This window comes from Plectropomus leopardus, chromosome 19 (assembly GCF_008729295.1).
Source record: "Plectropomus leopardus isolate mb chromosome 19, YSFRI_Pleo_2.0, whole genome shotgun sequence".
Taxonomy (NCBI): domain Eukaryota; kingdom Metazoa; phylum Chordata; class Actinopteri; order Perciformes; family Serranidae; genus Plectropomus; species Plectropomus leopardus.
Window position 1 is genome coordinate 8871492 of NC_056481.1, and position 16340 is coordinate 8887831.

General features: G+C 38.8%; 1 protein-coding gene across 1 annotated transcript in view; it reads right to left on the minus strand.

Moving 5' to 3' along the window:
- Positions 1–1908: 1908 nt before the first annotated feature.
- Positions 1909–16340, minus strand: part of psme4b (proteasome activator subunit 4b) — a 46290-nt gene continuing 31858 nt past the window's right edge. The window contains exons 34-47 of the mRNA XM_042508344.1: positions 15228–15381; positions 14739–14805; positions 14522–14647; positions 14112–14264; positions 13859–13963; positions 12653–12744; positions 12332–12463; positions 11928–12130; positions 10791–10876; positions 10493–10621; positions 7109–7264; positions 5641–5779; positions 5324–5457; positions 1909–2043 (exon numbers count right to left, since the gene is read on the minus strand). Coding sequence (XP_042364278.1) covers positions 1909–2043; positions 5324–5457; positions 5641–5779; positions 7109–7264; positions 10493–10621; positions 10791–10876; positions 11928–12130; positions 12332–12463; positions 12653–12744; positions 13859–13963; positions 14112–14264; positions 14522–14647; positions 14739–14805; positions 15228–15381 — 1811 coding nt within the window. The remainder of the gene's footprint in view (positions 2044–5323; positions 5458–5640; positions 5780–7108; positions 7265–10492; positions 10622–10790; positions 10877–11927; positions 12131–12331; positions 12464–12652; positions 12745–13858; positions 13964–14111; positions 14265–14521; positions 14648–14738; positions 14806–15227; positions 15382–16340) is intronic.

Below are 16340 nucleotides of genomic sequence, written 5' to 3' on the forward strand. Positions count from 1 at the left end.
AAACAATATGTTTATTTTTCTTACCACTTGCGCGATCGGCCAGGTGCAGTGTGTGATCGGGAGGGTGAGTAGCTAGATTTACGACCCCTATGTGGCATTTTTTCTTGCCGCGATCAATCGGGCAGTCCTTAATGTTGAGCCCTGCATTATCAAAACTCTGTCCCAAATTAGCTGTCCAACCAAATAACCCTGCTTTAGCCAAATTCCTTGATTACTCTCTGTGACATGATAACCAAGTTTCAGGACGGGGTATCACCATAATCATACTTCTGTAATCATACCATCACACAGTGTACAGCCACACAAGCGCACCCTGTTTTTCCTTTTCTTTTTTTTCAGATTGTATTTAACAGCTCTGCTTCTTCTCATTCTGCCAGCATTCGTCTCAGCACAGTGAACACATCAAAGTCAACAGCACTGCATCAGAAAAAAATCAGCATGCAGAATAAAAATGGTGACAGCTCTATCTGTGATCCTGTCTTCTTTAAACACACATACACGCTCACACTCAGTTACCAGTGTTTAATGGCTGTGGTTTGTAGCAGCATCTGCACGACACAACATAACTAAAAACCATCCGTGCAGAAAGAATCATCTCATCTATGTTTGATCTCTGCCGTGGGCATCTATGTGATGCGGACGTACGCAGATAAACTGCAGGTATTTTACATGATCAGTCAACCCTGGCAGACATATAGCATGCCACAGTCGTTCTTCGTCTCTGAAATGAAATCCATCTCTCTTTACAAATGATGTAGTGAATTTATTCAACAAGGAAAACTCAGTGTTGAACTATTGTATAATAATACACAGCGGCTTGTATGATTACAGCATGTTATACATTTTATTACTTATCGGTGTATATGCAGTAATACTTAAGTGTATTCACATTAATATTAATTATATTAATATTAAGTATTATATATTATACAGTATTAGTAATGTCAAAGGCGTAGGTTTCGTTTCTTAATCGGGAAGGACACATAAAAATTAAAATTAGAACTTTTATGCACCGTTTTGTGCATTGTGTGCATTAATGTATTAGGGGTGGGAATCACCACAGGTCCCACAATAGGATATTATCACGATTCTGCAGTCGTGATGCAATATTATTGCAATTTTAAATGTGTTGCGATATGCTGTGCACTGCGATAAAATAAACTGGGATTTATTATCTTTTTTCAACTGCAAATTATGTCCCTAAATGAAACCTTTGTCCACATCTGTATTATCTAATAAGATAAAGTTTTTAGTCTGTTTTAGAGATACATGATAATATCGGCACAATATTTACATGTTCTAAATATTTAGAGGGACGTGCCCCCCCCCCCGAAATCTACACCTCTGACAAACATTATGCATGCATTAAGCATTGGATTACATCATAGCTGCAGAAATACAGGAAGAGGTTGACATATTTGGCGCTATTAATGTTATTTTTTAGTATTCAACATATTTATATAAAGATTTTCTTGTATTTAGTAAATTAATGAACAGTACCAACTTTTTACTTACTATTTAAAAAATAATTCGAAAGTAGAAAGAGTGAAATACAGCAATGAGAGAGTGACCAGAGTTTCTGGTAGATGTGGAAATGAATGCTGATTATCTCTAAAGTAAAGTGGCCACCTTTGGGGCTGTTGAGCTGCTTGGTGAGACAAAACAAACACCAAGTAAGTTAAATATTTGAAACCACTTCGCCCAGTCTGCCTCTCTGTCAGGTTTACTGAAGGCCAACATTGGCACATGAGCTTCCAGAGGCTTTCAGCCACTGCATCAACATCAGATTTTATTTTAACAGGCTGCACAGAGGATCCCAGCGCTGTTCAAAAGGTGCAGTTATTCTTCTTCTGTGGTACTGAACTGGTCAGTGAGTCTGTCGAGGACCTGGCAAAAGCAGCAGGCTGTCTAGGCGTAGTAACAGGGCGACACCAGCAGGTCTGTGAGCACGAGCAGCTGGTCGTCAGTGAAGCTCTGCCGGTGCTCCTGCCAGTTATCGTGGTGAGTACGCCTGAACTCCGACAGGGTCTTCTTCACCGTCATCTTGGGACAACAAACATGATCAACGTTACTAACACCGTGGGAAAACAGAAAGTGCTGTGAATGAATCATGACACATGTACATCTGTGCAGAACTCACACTTGAGACACTGCTGATACACTTTGCTAGATTTCAGATTTTTGCTCCACAGATTTATTTACTTAAGATGAAAATAATATCAATTTAATTAAAATGTGTCACTTTGTTATGATTCAAGAATTAAAGGTGCATTTTGTAAGATCTGGACACAATTTTAGTTTAAGACATTTAAACTGACGGTGAAGAAGTAACACCTTTGACACTTTTGCCAAGACGCCTATGTATTGTTTTGCAGCGATATCTACTGCTAAGCAGCCAGGGACGGCTGTCCCTTCTGTGATTATACATCCTAATAAATGATAAAGTGGAACGATGCAGAGAAGTTGGCGACACCTCAGTCTTTAGGAATCTCATTTGTGACATTGAAAATGGGTGAAATACTTCCCCCCATTCGGTTGGACTGGGTGACTGTAAATTACAAAATGTACTTTTAAAGACGTTCCACATCAGTCAGCTAAGAAGAATAAAAATGTCATTTACACGTTTAAACATCATACAATAACATATTTTATGATAATCAAAACTCACAGGGGAGCTTTTTTGTATAATGGCTACTTTTACATTTAAGCAAGATATTTTACTCACTTATAGAAAATATGTTTGTACTTAAACTTTTAGATTTTAGATTTAGATTTATTTAAAACTTACTTTGAAGTGGTTAACATTATAACACTATGTATTTATTCATATATGTGTTGTGTGTGTGTGTGTGTGTGTGTGTATACATATATATATATATATATATATATATATATATACACACACACAACACACAGGCTCCTCGGAGATCGAGTATGGCTCTTTTGCCATTGGAGAACTATAATATTCCATCACTGGAATAAAAATGTACATTTTAAAGTGGTGTGTTTGTTTCTCCAAATGAGGACAATTTCATGAAACACTGCAGTAAACTCCTACAATAAGGAGGCTGTTGATAGTTCTTTCTGTCGCTTCATTTGTTTTGTGGGGCAAAAGAAGTTAAGAGCTGATAACAGCCTTTGATAACAGCCGCTATCAGTTCTCACAACGAGAGCTCCCCTCACGTTTAATGGCGAAACTAGAACGAGGCTGACTTGCAAAGTAAATAGCTCCTGTTTGGAGCCACACGCTGATCTGGCGACACATAATGCAAAATCTAGTGTAGAACCCAACAACAGCTGACAATACTGTCAGCATTTGTTTACATTAATTAAAAACTAATGAGGTGGTGATAATTTATTGATGTTAAAATGCCACATATAACCATTTTCAATAAGCAACATCAGAAATTATTTATTGTGAAGCGAGTTCGGAGTTAAAAGTTGGTTCAACAAGGACACAATAAAAAGGATTTAAAGCGTTGATCACTATAACCAAGGATGTATTCATGACTTAAAGATAGAGTGCATTCATTTTAAATTATGGCCTTCAAACAAAATGATTAGATCAGATTTAAGGGAGGGAAGGAAGGAGGTGCCTTTGGGCTGACAACCAAAAACTGATTCTGACTACAGATAAGTGAGTATATTCTGCTACAAAGTGTGCATTTCAGTGAGATTTAGTGTGTCCCAATACGTAGAGAGTCAGATGCAGTATACCAAAAATGCCAGGATGTTCATCTGGTCAGATTTTGCAGTATGAAAGCCAGCATGCTTTTCTGGCTATTCTGACCCACAATCCTTTGCACAGCAGCAGATACAACTTCGAACAGCATCACGAATCAGATCATTTGAATAATTTGTTGACTTGGAGAGAGTTATTGAAGCTTTTATTTTCTCAAGATTTGACAACTGTGATTCACTGTTTACCTGCCGAAACAGTAAAGCACCGTCACCGTCAGATAACTCCCATTTTAGCGGCTCTGCTTTGCCTTCTTGTTAACTTCAGGAATGGTTTCAAGGTTTAACTTGTTACTTTTAAAGCACTACATAGTCTACCACCTGCATAGATCTATGAACTTTTATGTCCCTTTGCATGTTCATGCAACCTCAGATCATTCAACAAAAAGCCTACAGTCTTACAAATTTACAACTGAAGGAGAATGTGCTTCTGCTGTCAGGTCCTTAAAACTTTGGTACTTTCCCTTCTAAAATCTGTCTTGCAACCTCCCTAACATCTATAAATCACTCCTAAAAACTAATTTCTATGTTGTCGTTCTTATTTTGTGTCTGTGTGTGTTTTTTTTTTTTTTTTTTTTTTTTTTTTAGGGGGGTGGGGGGTTGAAAGGTGCTATATTAATAAAGTAATTTATATAGAATAGAAATATCTAATATGATATATAGAATACATTATAGTTGTTATTATTATTACATGTTTTTTTTATTTTTACTATCATAGGTCACAGTGACTGAGCTGCAAACAGATGACTGACAGCTGACAGAGGCCGCAGTGACAGATGACAGCACATTAAAGCGACAGATGACGAATAGTAACTTAACGGTATTATATATTAATTGTTTAAGTGAGCGAAATAATTATAAAGACAACCAACAAATAAAAGAATAACAAAACAATGACAGAGAAATGTAAGGCTAATTTTTAGAGTTAGATTAATTGTTTGAATCCATAACATTTGCAGTTGTAACTTAAGGGTTAAACTACATACAGTATATTGCAAAGTAACAACAGCAGAGCTCTCCGATCTCAGATCTCAGTTTCTTTTTCCATCCGTTTTCTTTGATTTCCATGGTAACAGATATATGAACACAAGTCAAAGTTCATGGTGAAGTGTGAAGGGGTAGTATATCCCTATTGTGTGCATACTGCATGCAGCAGTACATACTATGTAAGGGCAGCCATTCTAATAGTAAAAAGAGTTGTTATGCAATTCAGAACCTTAGTCTGCAACTCCCAAAATTTTTATGTAGAATTTGTACAGCTATTCTTTTCAGGAGCTTTTGTAACAGCCTGGGTAATTCATCTACTCGCAAATATATTCTTTAACTGTATTCCATTGTATTTTCTTTCTCATCTCTTTCACTTTGCAACGGAAGAAGCAGTAAATTATCGTCATCATTGGCTTCCCACTGCTGTAATGTATTATTCAAACTCTGCACTACGGATTACATTGTATGTCTTCTTCATGCCTGAAATAAGGCCAAAGACACAATTTTCTCCTCAATTGGACAATGAAATTGTATTCTTTCAGCTCACACTGTGTCGAGCGAGATGTTTGTATGTGAGTGTGTGCATGTGTGTGTGTACCTCTATAGGCTGCGGGTCGTTGAGATGGTCGCTCAGGTCCATCAGTATCTGAGGCATCCAGTTGGGAACGTCGTAGGGGCTCGACAGGATGCACGCGCTGAGGCCGAGCACTCCTGCATGGCGCCGCACCAAGTCTGCGCACACACAAAAAAGGAGTTAAAATGAGCCTTCGAATTTCAAGGTTCACAATTCCCCTGGGATAAGAGAGGGTAATAGGGCAAGTATTACTGTGATTGCCTCGCTGCGTGATTGTGCACGTAAATGTGTGTGTGTGTGTGTGTGTGTGTGTGTGTGTGTGTGTGTGTGTGTGTGTGTACCTGTGGAGGCCAGCTCTCCTCTGGCCTTGGGGAGCAGAGTCTGACTCAGCGTCTGGAGCTGTGTCTGCAGACTGGAGTCCAGAGGGAAGAACTGGCACTGCAGTAAACCACTGAGGGTGGTGCCTGCCATGTCCCTCACCTACAGGGAGAAGGATTTTAGGATGGGGAGTGGCAAGAAGAGAAGAAGAGAAAAGAGACCTGTGAAGATCAGAACCGACAAATAAAGGATGTGGAGGAAAGTGCAAGGCAGTTTTAGGGCGAGAAATGCATGCACAATTTATTAAAAGAGGCGAGTGCAAAGAGATTGGGGGAAAGCGAGGTACACGGGACAGAGATGAGCAGAAGAGGAGGAGGAGGAGGAGGAGGAGGAGGGAGGAGGAGAAAGAGGAGGAGGAGGAGGGGTGGATGCTGAGTTGAACTGAGGTAAAATCCACTCGCAGAACATCGCTGCCTTCCTGCATTACTTTGCATAAATTATGAATAAGCACTGAGTGACGGCTGATGCATTGAAATAGACAATGATACAAGGACACCAACTGTACACTTTACACTGTTTACAAAATATTGAGAACGGCAACTTGATTTTGTAAGTTAGACAACCCCAAGAGGAGATTATTGATTTTTTTTTTACCAGTACATCCAGATCAATGGAAAGAGACAGGTTAAAACAGGCTTTAAAAGCACAAGCGAGACAGGGGACGCACAAAAGATGACGTAACTCAGAATCAGAGGAGACTCAATAAATAGACAACAGTTGGTCAAGATTAACAGTCAAAACAAATACGTTTTGCCAAGTCATATTTTGAGCATTAAATTGATTTAGGATGTTATTTTTAGATCATTTTAATTACAACCACACTGTAAAATCTGACAAGTTGATCTTACTTAAAATGATCTTGGCAACCGATTGCTTTGAAAAAGGAAATTAAATATGATAATAAATCTTGATTTATGTTTACTTTATATCAAGTGTTAAGTTGACATTTAAGAAAGTTTAAGAATATACATTTTCACAATGCCAAAACTTCACAGAATTATGTAAATATAACTAAATTTTAAGTAAACTTAATTATGTATACAGTTAAGAAAACAAATTAGGATATGAATTACCTTGAAACTGTAAGTAAATATAACTAATAATCTTAATTAATAAGTAAAATCAATTTGTCAGATTTTACAGTGCTGCTACCAACAAAGGACCGCAATACGCCCTTAGTGCTCCATCAACATCCCTGTAACCACAGAAGAAGAGAAAGGCACCAACATGGGAAAATAAATTAAGAGCCGAGCAGAGAGGTAGAGGGTTATTTTTAAGCAATAACCGTGAATAGAAAAGAGGGATTAAGATTTAGTGAGGGGAGACTAGGGGACAATAAGTGGCCATTTATAATCCTGTGACAATTATAGCGTACACAGGGGCGATGGCTGTGTTAAAGCAGTGTTTGCTGCCTTTGTGTGTGCACGTTACCTCAAGCTGTTCATCAAGCAGCAGCTGCATCAACAGCTTTCGGATGCGGAGCACCTCTGCAGGCACACTGAGCAGGGTAAACAAGTTGTAGAAAACCATGATTTGGAGGTAGGTCAGTACTGAGAAGCGTGCATGCCACGATCTGCTGCCCGCCATCTAGAGGGGGAGAGACAGAGATGGTTTGGGTTTGCACAGAGCACCTTAACTCCTTTTAGATATCTATCTTGTGCAAACAAAATATTATGTTGTGGACACACATTGTGTGCACAAGTTATTATCTTAAGAGAACAAGATAATCATTTTGTATCAGTTAAATCACCTCTGTACCAGTTTATAAAGTTCTGTTATTACCATTCACTATCAGGTTTTCAATACTGATTATCATTGCTGAAAGAGTTCACCATATTATTGTAATATCTGTAAAATTTAAAAAACTCGAATTATTACCATACAGCTGTATGCATCTGTGCACCACTGAAGTTGCACTAACAGTTTGCATTCATTCAACAGAAATGTACAGATGAACGGATAGAAAACCAACAAACGGTGAAATAAATAAAATAAATAAATAAATAAAGAAAGAAATAAAATAAAGAAAGAAATAAAAATAATGCCAACAGATAAATTCATATTTAATTTTGTGTATTTTGTCTCTTCTTTTGGACAAAGTCTGTAACACTAAATGTACAAAAGCCTACAAAAAGATTAATTACACTTTATGGATAGGAGACAACCAAATGGCATTGCGGGAGGAAGACAATAAATAGATTTTAAATTTTAAAAATGGTAATATTGATCAAATATTCATGTTTACAGAACGTTTTCTTGACCTTTTTTGTCTGCCTGTCGACGTATTTTTTATATATACGTTATATAAAAAAATACATTCTTTAATTCACCTAATTATTCCATGTCTATTTTTATTTTTTCTAGCCTAAAAGGTTTTCATGTTCATTTGGTTGTGGGTTTTGTTTTTGTGTGCTCATATAAACCAATGAAAACTGAAATCCATAAAACAAACAAACAAAAAAAAAAACTGTAATCATTTATGAGATGCTAGATTATTTAGACAACATTATCATATTTGTATTTTTAACATAACATCAATATTACATTTTTGAATATGGAGATTATGATAAATAGACCTGCTGGTATATAAAGACACCCCTAGCTAGCAAAACAACACATAAAAGTCGATAGACATGCGAGCAGCTCTGTGAGGTTTTATGCTGCATTCAACTTGAGCTGGAGAGCTACTCTTTACAACATGGGAAGTCGTGGACATGAGCTCTCACAAAATCACCATTTACCAGGTTACAGGAGGGGCATTCATACAGACAAGGTAAACACTGTCACATTAAAATTCGGCAGTACGTTGTGCTAAATGTTAATGCTAATGTCATAATGCTAACATACTTACAATGACAATCAAAAGTCTGGCATAAAGACTGGAAACGGGGGAAACGGCTTGTCGAGAATCTACAGCTACAGCCCAGCGTCTGTGAGATTGTATTTTGAGGTAAATGCTAATGTCCGAATGCTAACATGCTCATAATAACGATGCTAACATACTAGCAAAAACATTGAAAACAAGGGGGGCTAGCAGCTAGCCGAGAGTCTATGCTACCTGTGCTAGCGGGTTTGTGAGGTTGTGCTTAGTGCTGCTTTGGGCTAAATGCTAGCAATGAACACACGAAAATGCCGCACAGAGACTGTAAACAAAGGGAAACTGCTAGCCAAGCGTCTACAGTTATGGTAGCGACTCTGTGAAGTTTTACTTTGAGGTAAATGCTACTGTCCGAATGCTAATATGCTAACAATAACAATGTAAGCATGCTAGCAAAAGATTGGAAACAGGGGCTAACAGCTAGCCAAGAGTTTACAGTCACACTAGCAGCTCTGTGAGGTTGTATCTTAAGCTAAATGTTAATAAGCTAACATGCCATCAAAGAAGATACAAACGTGCTGATATAAAGATGGAAAAAGGGGGAAACAGCCAGTTAAGAGCCCATAGTAACGGTCATGCTCATGTCAAAAAGCTAACATAATAACAATGATGGTGTTAAAATGCTGGCATACAGACTGGAAACAGTGGTAAAAATGAGTTAAGTGTCTCCAGTAAGGCTAGCAGGTCTGTAAGGTTGTACTTTGAGCTAATTGCATCAGAAAACTAATATACTAATATTGTCAACCCAAGTTTTTACCAATAAATTGCAATCGCTTTTCCATGACTTAAAGGCAAATTTTCAAGAACATACATTCTCAGAAATGACCATTGATACTGCGTATCGTTTCTTTTTCATTACTATATAATACCTTTTTTAAAGAAATTAAATATAGATTATTTAAAAAAATGAATTCGAAAAAGGCTTAGTCCTAAATTTAAAATATCCAAGGGGCCTCTCTTTAAAGGCTTTGGCCTTTTTTGTGGGTTTTTAAGAAGACATTTTAGTGATTTTTTTGTGATGTTTGTAGAATGCATTTGTTTTCTTGTTTTCTTTAATTTTTTTCTAAGTGACTTTTACATAAAACATTTTGGCAATTACTTTTTCCTCATTTATTTAACATATTTCGGTGTCCTGTTTTTGTTTTAGAATAAAAAGGTGATCGTTAAAGAAAACATTTTGACATCTTTTCTGCTTTGTTTGGATAAATGGTGTCATTTGATTGATTTTAAATTGTTGAAGAAAACATGCCTGCTGGTTTGGAAGACCAAAACCACTCAAAATCACACCATTTATCATAGTCAGAAACTAAAAACAGAAATGGTTGCTGGATTTTCAAATTTACAAGCTTCCTTGAACACATCACACAGATTAGTGAAACAGATTTCCATGACTTTTAGGTAAAAAAGCAAAAAAAAGCTTATTTTACCGTCAAAACCAGGTTAGCTGTTTGCCTTTGCTTCTGTTTATATGCAAAGCTAAGCAAACCATCCGCTGGCACTAGCTCTATATTTAGCACACAGATATGAGAGTGGTATTTATTGTCTCATCTTACTTTCTGCAAGAAAGCAAGTATTTCCCAAAATATCCCTTTAAATAATTTGTGAGCAAACATGAGATTGTATTCCCACAAGATAAAAAATTTAGGTTTGGGTGTCAAGGTGAAACCAAAAAATGTTGCAATGCTTTCCTGTCTACCATCTAAAAATGAAACTGCAGACACAACGGTTATTGAGAGCATTTTAGGATTTCTTAACAGGGGTGCCACTCACACACCAAACAAATCACAGCAGAAATACTGTAACTGTTTCACAAAGTAAGCAAATTAAAATAGCACAGGTTGTTTTTAGTCTAACAACACCTTGGGCAGCATTAGGCTCTGAACACTGGCAGCAGGCAGGTGGGGCAGTGTGTGCGTTTGACTGTGTGTGCATATTACCTCTTCCAGCGCTGCCAGAACCAGAGGGATGTGCTCAGGATACAGCAGGCCCTGGGACATGAGAGAGAGACACGTGCGAGCATCCTGCTTCATCTCATCATAGCTCTCATCAATCTCCACCGGGGCAATCTGCAGGGAGAGAGAAACAGGGAGAGAGAGATGGAGAGAGGTAGGAAGACACAGAGCTACGCACCATTTTGAGTAAATGAAGAGAGAAATTGAGTTTAATGGGCAAGTAAGATTGAGTGGGTAATAATGCTGCGCTGGGACCTGTGTGTGTATGTGTGCATGTTCTTACCTTGAAGAGTAGAGGCAGGAGCTGCAGTTGCTGCTGAACAGGAGTGGTGAAAGTGCGCCCTGCGCTCGCCATCAACCATTTCAACACTGCAAACAGAACACACACAAACACACACACAGAGGAGATTTTGGGTTGCTGCCAAATCATAAAAACAACAGACTTGGAGCTGTGACCTTACTGCATTGCTGTGGTAGTAAAACACAATCTATCATGATTTAGTGTCTAATGATTTGGATAATTTCATAACCAGATATTTATCTGGATAATGGAGAATAGAGTAAAAACAGAAACTGAGAGAGCAGCAATGCACAAATTTTAGGGCAAGTAATAAGATCTAAATTTAGTCTTTGGTTACTAAGAAAAACTGGAGCAGGTGCTCATAAACATAAAATAGAAAATCTCAATGTAAAATAAAATATCTACTGAAAAAACCCCAAAAAAACCTCAAATTTCTTATTTTCTGTCCTTAAGAAATACATTGACTCCTCAAACTCAAGTAGAAAACTACTTTAAACATCCCCAAACTCAATCAAATCTAGTAAGATGCTATAACTATGACACCCTTTTTATATTTTATTTTTTCCACTAACTTATTTTTTTTGAAAATTCTAGTCTAAACACTGATAAGAATAAATATATGGTGGGGAATATTTAATACTCTATTTTTTTATGAAAATGGTTACATTTAAATGTATTATGGTACTTTTTTATTTCCAGCAAATTGTTTCCTCAATCGTAGCAAACAGTTTTGATTTTACAGTTCTGCTGCCGTTTTTAGAATAACAGGGATTTCTGATGCCATGTCTTATGGAGATGTTGCTATTTAATTTTTTAAATGTAATACTTTAAAGCTGTAAGCACCAACAATTAAAGTCCACCTCAATATTATTGGGAGAAGTCTTGACACATGTTTTAAAGTAGGGAGACAAGAACGCTGCGCTTGCAGTGACTTTCTAATGCCGTATAAGTGGTGTGAAATCAGAGCGCCAACAAGATGGTAAACTCCAGTTAATATTTGGCGCCAGTTAGCAGATAGATAGATAGATGTAGATGCAGATATAGATATTTTTCCCACAGTCACTGTCTACACCCTGTACATCCACGACTCAGTTTACATGCTTGCAGTCACATTCTGACCCGTCTTGAGAAGTTTGACAGCCTGGGTGCGCTTGTCCGTCTCCTGGGTGTTCTCCTCGTGGACGTGGTTGTGGATCTCCAGCTCCGACGTGAGGGGCTTGAGCCGCTCCAGGACCCGAGCGACGAACTCTGCCACGTGGGGGGAGGAGGTGGGCCGAGTGTGGGGCAGGGCCACGTCGATCATGAAGATATAGGTCAGGACACTGGAGAGAGAGGCGGGGGAGAGAGGGGGGAGAGAGGGAAGACAAGGAAAGAGTCACATGATGGCAGCAGTTGAGACGGACATGGAGATAAATAAAGAGGCTTAGGATTGAATAGGCCAAACAGTGCGCACAAACTAATTAGATTAACCTATTTAACCGCGATTATGTAACCCAGAAGAGATAACATCAGTAATTTGGTACCTTCCAATGCGCTCTCTGACATTCTTATACACCTGGGTGAGTTTGGGCTCCAAGTAAGCCAGCAGCCTGTGCAGCAGTTCAGAAACTCTCCACTGCTGCTGGGCCAGACCTCCCTGAAGCACATACAGCAAACTGACAGAGATAAACAGAGAGGGGGATGGAGGGACAGGAGGGTCGTCGTGTTATTGCGGCACGTCAGCCCAGAATACGTCAGCTCAGGTTACTACTGCGGCCTGAAATAAGAAGCCTATATACAATACTGTAGATGACATACACACATACTCCGTGCATATAGTTATTCATGTACACACACACACATACCTGGCGTCCCTGAACGAGCTGCCCTCTCCGCTCAGCGGGCTCTCCATCAGCAGCTCAAACAGCCAGTGGAGTTTCCTGGGGTCTCGACCCTCCTGTTGGACAGCAGCCAAAAAAAAAGGGATTATTTTTGGAAGTGCTGTTTCAAGTTGGCAACGTGTATACACCCACTGAGCTACTGCATGCACATTTCTACATTTTTACCTGCAATGCAAACAGAGAAAATGGTTAAAATCTGTAGGTGTTTTTTGTATCAAGGATGAGAGCTGTTACCATCTTATTTAGCATGATAGCATGCTAATATTTCTGAATTAAATGTCATTGGTTTATTTCGCTACCAAGGTAATGTTTTTCGGTTAGGTTTTTTGTTTTGTCTGCAGGATTATGGACAAGCAACTGGCATGATTATCATGAAATTCAGTGGAAGGATTTGGCATGGGCACAGCAAAAAAATAATCAAATTTTGAAGTGGATCCAAGTGGGGCGAATACACATATTTTTCACTTTCGTTACCATTGTATGAAAGGACATTTGGTCTTTGTGGTGGTTTGCGCTCTCGGAGTGCCCCTCTGGTTTTGCATGTCACACGACTTCTTCAACACCTCATCAGTATGCATGTGCTTTCAAAGTTTATATTGTAACCATGGTAACTACCACTTACTGAAACTAGAGGTATACCTACCAAGCTAGCTAACTTGAAACAACCATAAAATGTTCGGAAAAGACACCCATTGCGGCACAAAAACAGCACCATCCAGTTTCTCACAAATTCAGAATCTATGTGAGAATCAAATTTCACTTTTTAATTTTTTCTCAAAACTAGAAATCTCAGCCTCATGGCAAGACGAAAAGTCTGGGATCATCAAAATCTTTAGGATTAATCATCTGGGAACTTTGAATATCTGTACCACATTTATTTGTATCAGTGCAGTAGCTTTTGAGATATTTCAGTCTGGAGCAAAGTGATAGCCAGGCCGACACGGAGACATGTTAGTGACAAGAACAAAAAAAAAAATCATAATGTAAACTCTACCACACTGTGTTTTCAAAATCCAATTTCCAGCCGAATGTTTGTTCTATTGATTTTTTAAAATCCGATGTTTTATTCCCACATTTTTTATTTGAAAAACAAGAGAAACTCCCAATTTTCTTTACCAAGCACAAAGCTGTGTTGTGTGTGGTGTATTTGTATGCAAGTGAGCGACTCACACAGGCAGTAGCGATGCAGGTGCCCCAGTCTGTGTAGGTTTCCACTGTGATGTTGGTCAACGCCGTCCTGATCAAAGGGCACAAAAGCTGCCATAACCTGTCCACCTGAACACACACACACACACACACACACAATAATGAAAGTTTTTATTAATATTGACTTTTCTTATCAAAAAGTAATGCAGTGTGTGTATTTGTTGCTCTGTGTGTGTGTGTGTGTGTGTGTGTGTGTGTGTGTGTGTGTCTTCAGCACCTTGCTGAAACTCCAGAGTTTGCTGCCTCTGATTAGTCCTGCAGTAATCTCACACACACAGCGCTGGGAGCTCTCATGGGGGTCGCTGGCAAGCTGCTCCAGGTGAGGCCATAGTAACGGCAGGAACACGTCTCCATAGTTACTGAACAGCCCCTGTCAATCAAACGTGAGCATGAAGGTTTGCTCAGTGTGGAGGAACCAAGCCATTTTTTTTTCTAACCAAAGAAAGACAGATTACAGTCATTCGTTTGACGCAAGTAAACTGTCAGCTGTCTTTCGGAGAACAATGAATCACAGCAGTTGATGACACAAATTCCAGTTCAATTCAGCCTTGGCTAGTGGCGGTATGCTGTGTCACTTCTTTGTAAAAGGTGTGCTCGATCGATTGAGGCTGATAGTTTAAATTGCACCTTGAAGAGACAGAAGCGCCGCGGATTGAAGTTGTCTTTTCCTTTCCGATCCTCCAGTGAGAGAAACTCTATAAGCTGGTCAATAAACTCAGGGTCTGAGAAATATTCAAAGATGATCTTCTCACCCTGAGTGACACAGAGACAAACACCAAATGTAATAACAGCGATATTGAGGCGTCAAAGGGAGATTTTGTGTGCAGCACAGTGTGAGCAGCACCTCACTCATCTCCTCATACGGCAGGTCATCTTTTGGCTTTTCAGAAGCTGCGTGGATCATCATTTCTCTGAAAGGAGCGGGAGACAAAGAGACGCCGCCGTGATTTATAGATAACAACAAACAGAATATGGATAGACACATACTGTCTTCAAATGAGCAGCGAGGATAAATGAATGATTAAAAAGTCAGTTAGTCAGCAAGCCAGCCGGCGCTCCACCTATATATCAATTCTTCTATCTAGGGCAGGCAGTAAGTCGTTCAGTGAGCCTTATCTAGGCCAGGCTGTGACAGGAAGTCAGTTCGACACCCTACTAGTCATCCAGCCATCCAGATCAGTCATCCAGCAGCTAGTTAGTCAGACATACAGTTAGCCGCAAAGCTAAGCATCAAATCAACCAGACAGTTAAGTCAATCAGCCATTTAGCTCCATCCAACAAAGCAGTTAATTCCTGTTTCTAAAACCACCACCTGAACAGTCTCTGTCTTTACCTCGGCCAGGAGTAGTAACCCCAGTGTGTTTTCTCCACAAACGTCTGAGAATCCCACTGTTCCTCACTCAGAGGCAGGTTGTTGCTGTCATACTGCAGCCAGCGATTCCCCTCGCGATCCCCCACACACACACCCTCTGGATCCTCTATACCACCTGAACACACATGCAAACACACGAAAAGTCATAAAACACACAAATAAGCATTTTCTAGATGAGATGACAATCAGTAGGATTTTTTTTTTTTTTTTATAATTTCTAGCAATTTATCCTTTAATAGAAAGCAAATGTAGATTTATATTCTGGTTATATTTCTTGCTCAGTGGGAAATGACAACACAATTAATGTGAACATCATTATGTAATATTTATTTAAATCAGTAGCTACAAATTGCAACTGATACTGCAGTTTTAGAGAAACTGGTCTTCGTCTTAGGATCATTTTTTGAAGGTCTTGGTCTCATTTTGGACTCAACCCAATTTTAGCTTGTTTTTTTTCACAGCCTCAGACAAAGCGGGCTCCAGGGATATTTTCAAGACTGGTCAAGATCACAAATACAAGAACACTAGATTGCCTAAATTAGCGACTTATTGTTTGTTTCTATTTGTTTACTCATGGAAAACAAAGGAAAATTTCTGCACAAAATTCACATCTGCAATAGAGTGCTGCAGGCATTGCTTTTAGTTAGTTAGCATCACCCTTGTTACGTTGTCAAAAAGCTAATGGAAAATTCCCATTTAATATTGCATTACTGCAGAAAATAAGTTCTGTGGCGAACAATAGTTCATGTTACTTACATGTGTTGTTGAAGCAAGATAATCTTCACAAATGAACGCAACTTTTGTGATTCTTTGCACATAAATTAAATTGACAGAATTAATAACAATGGCACAATTTAACATCGCCACAATAGCAAGGCTGTAAAACCATGTGCTGCGTGATGATGTTCTGTAGTCTCATTCAGCCACTTTTTAGCAAACCACCTTTTTTAAGGCACCTAGAAGATTGAAAATTCACAAGTGGAGTATTTGGTGACATATTGTATGTCATAGAACAAAACGTGCAAATCTCTTACTGAACTTATTTCCAGCATCTAACCAAAACACATTCAAAAC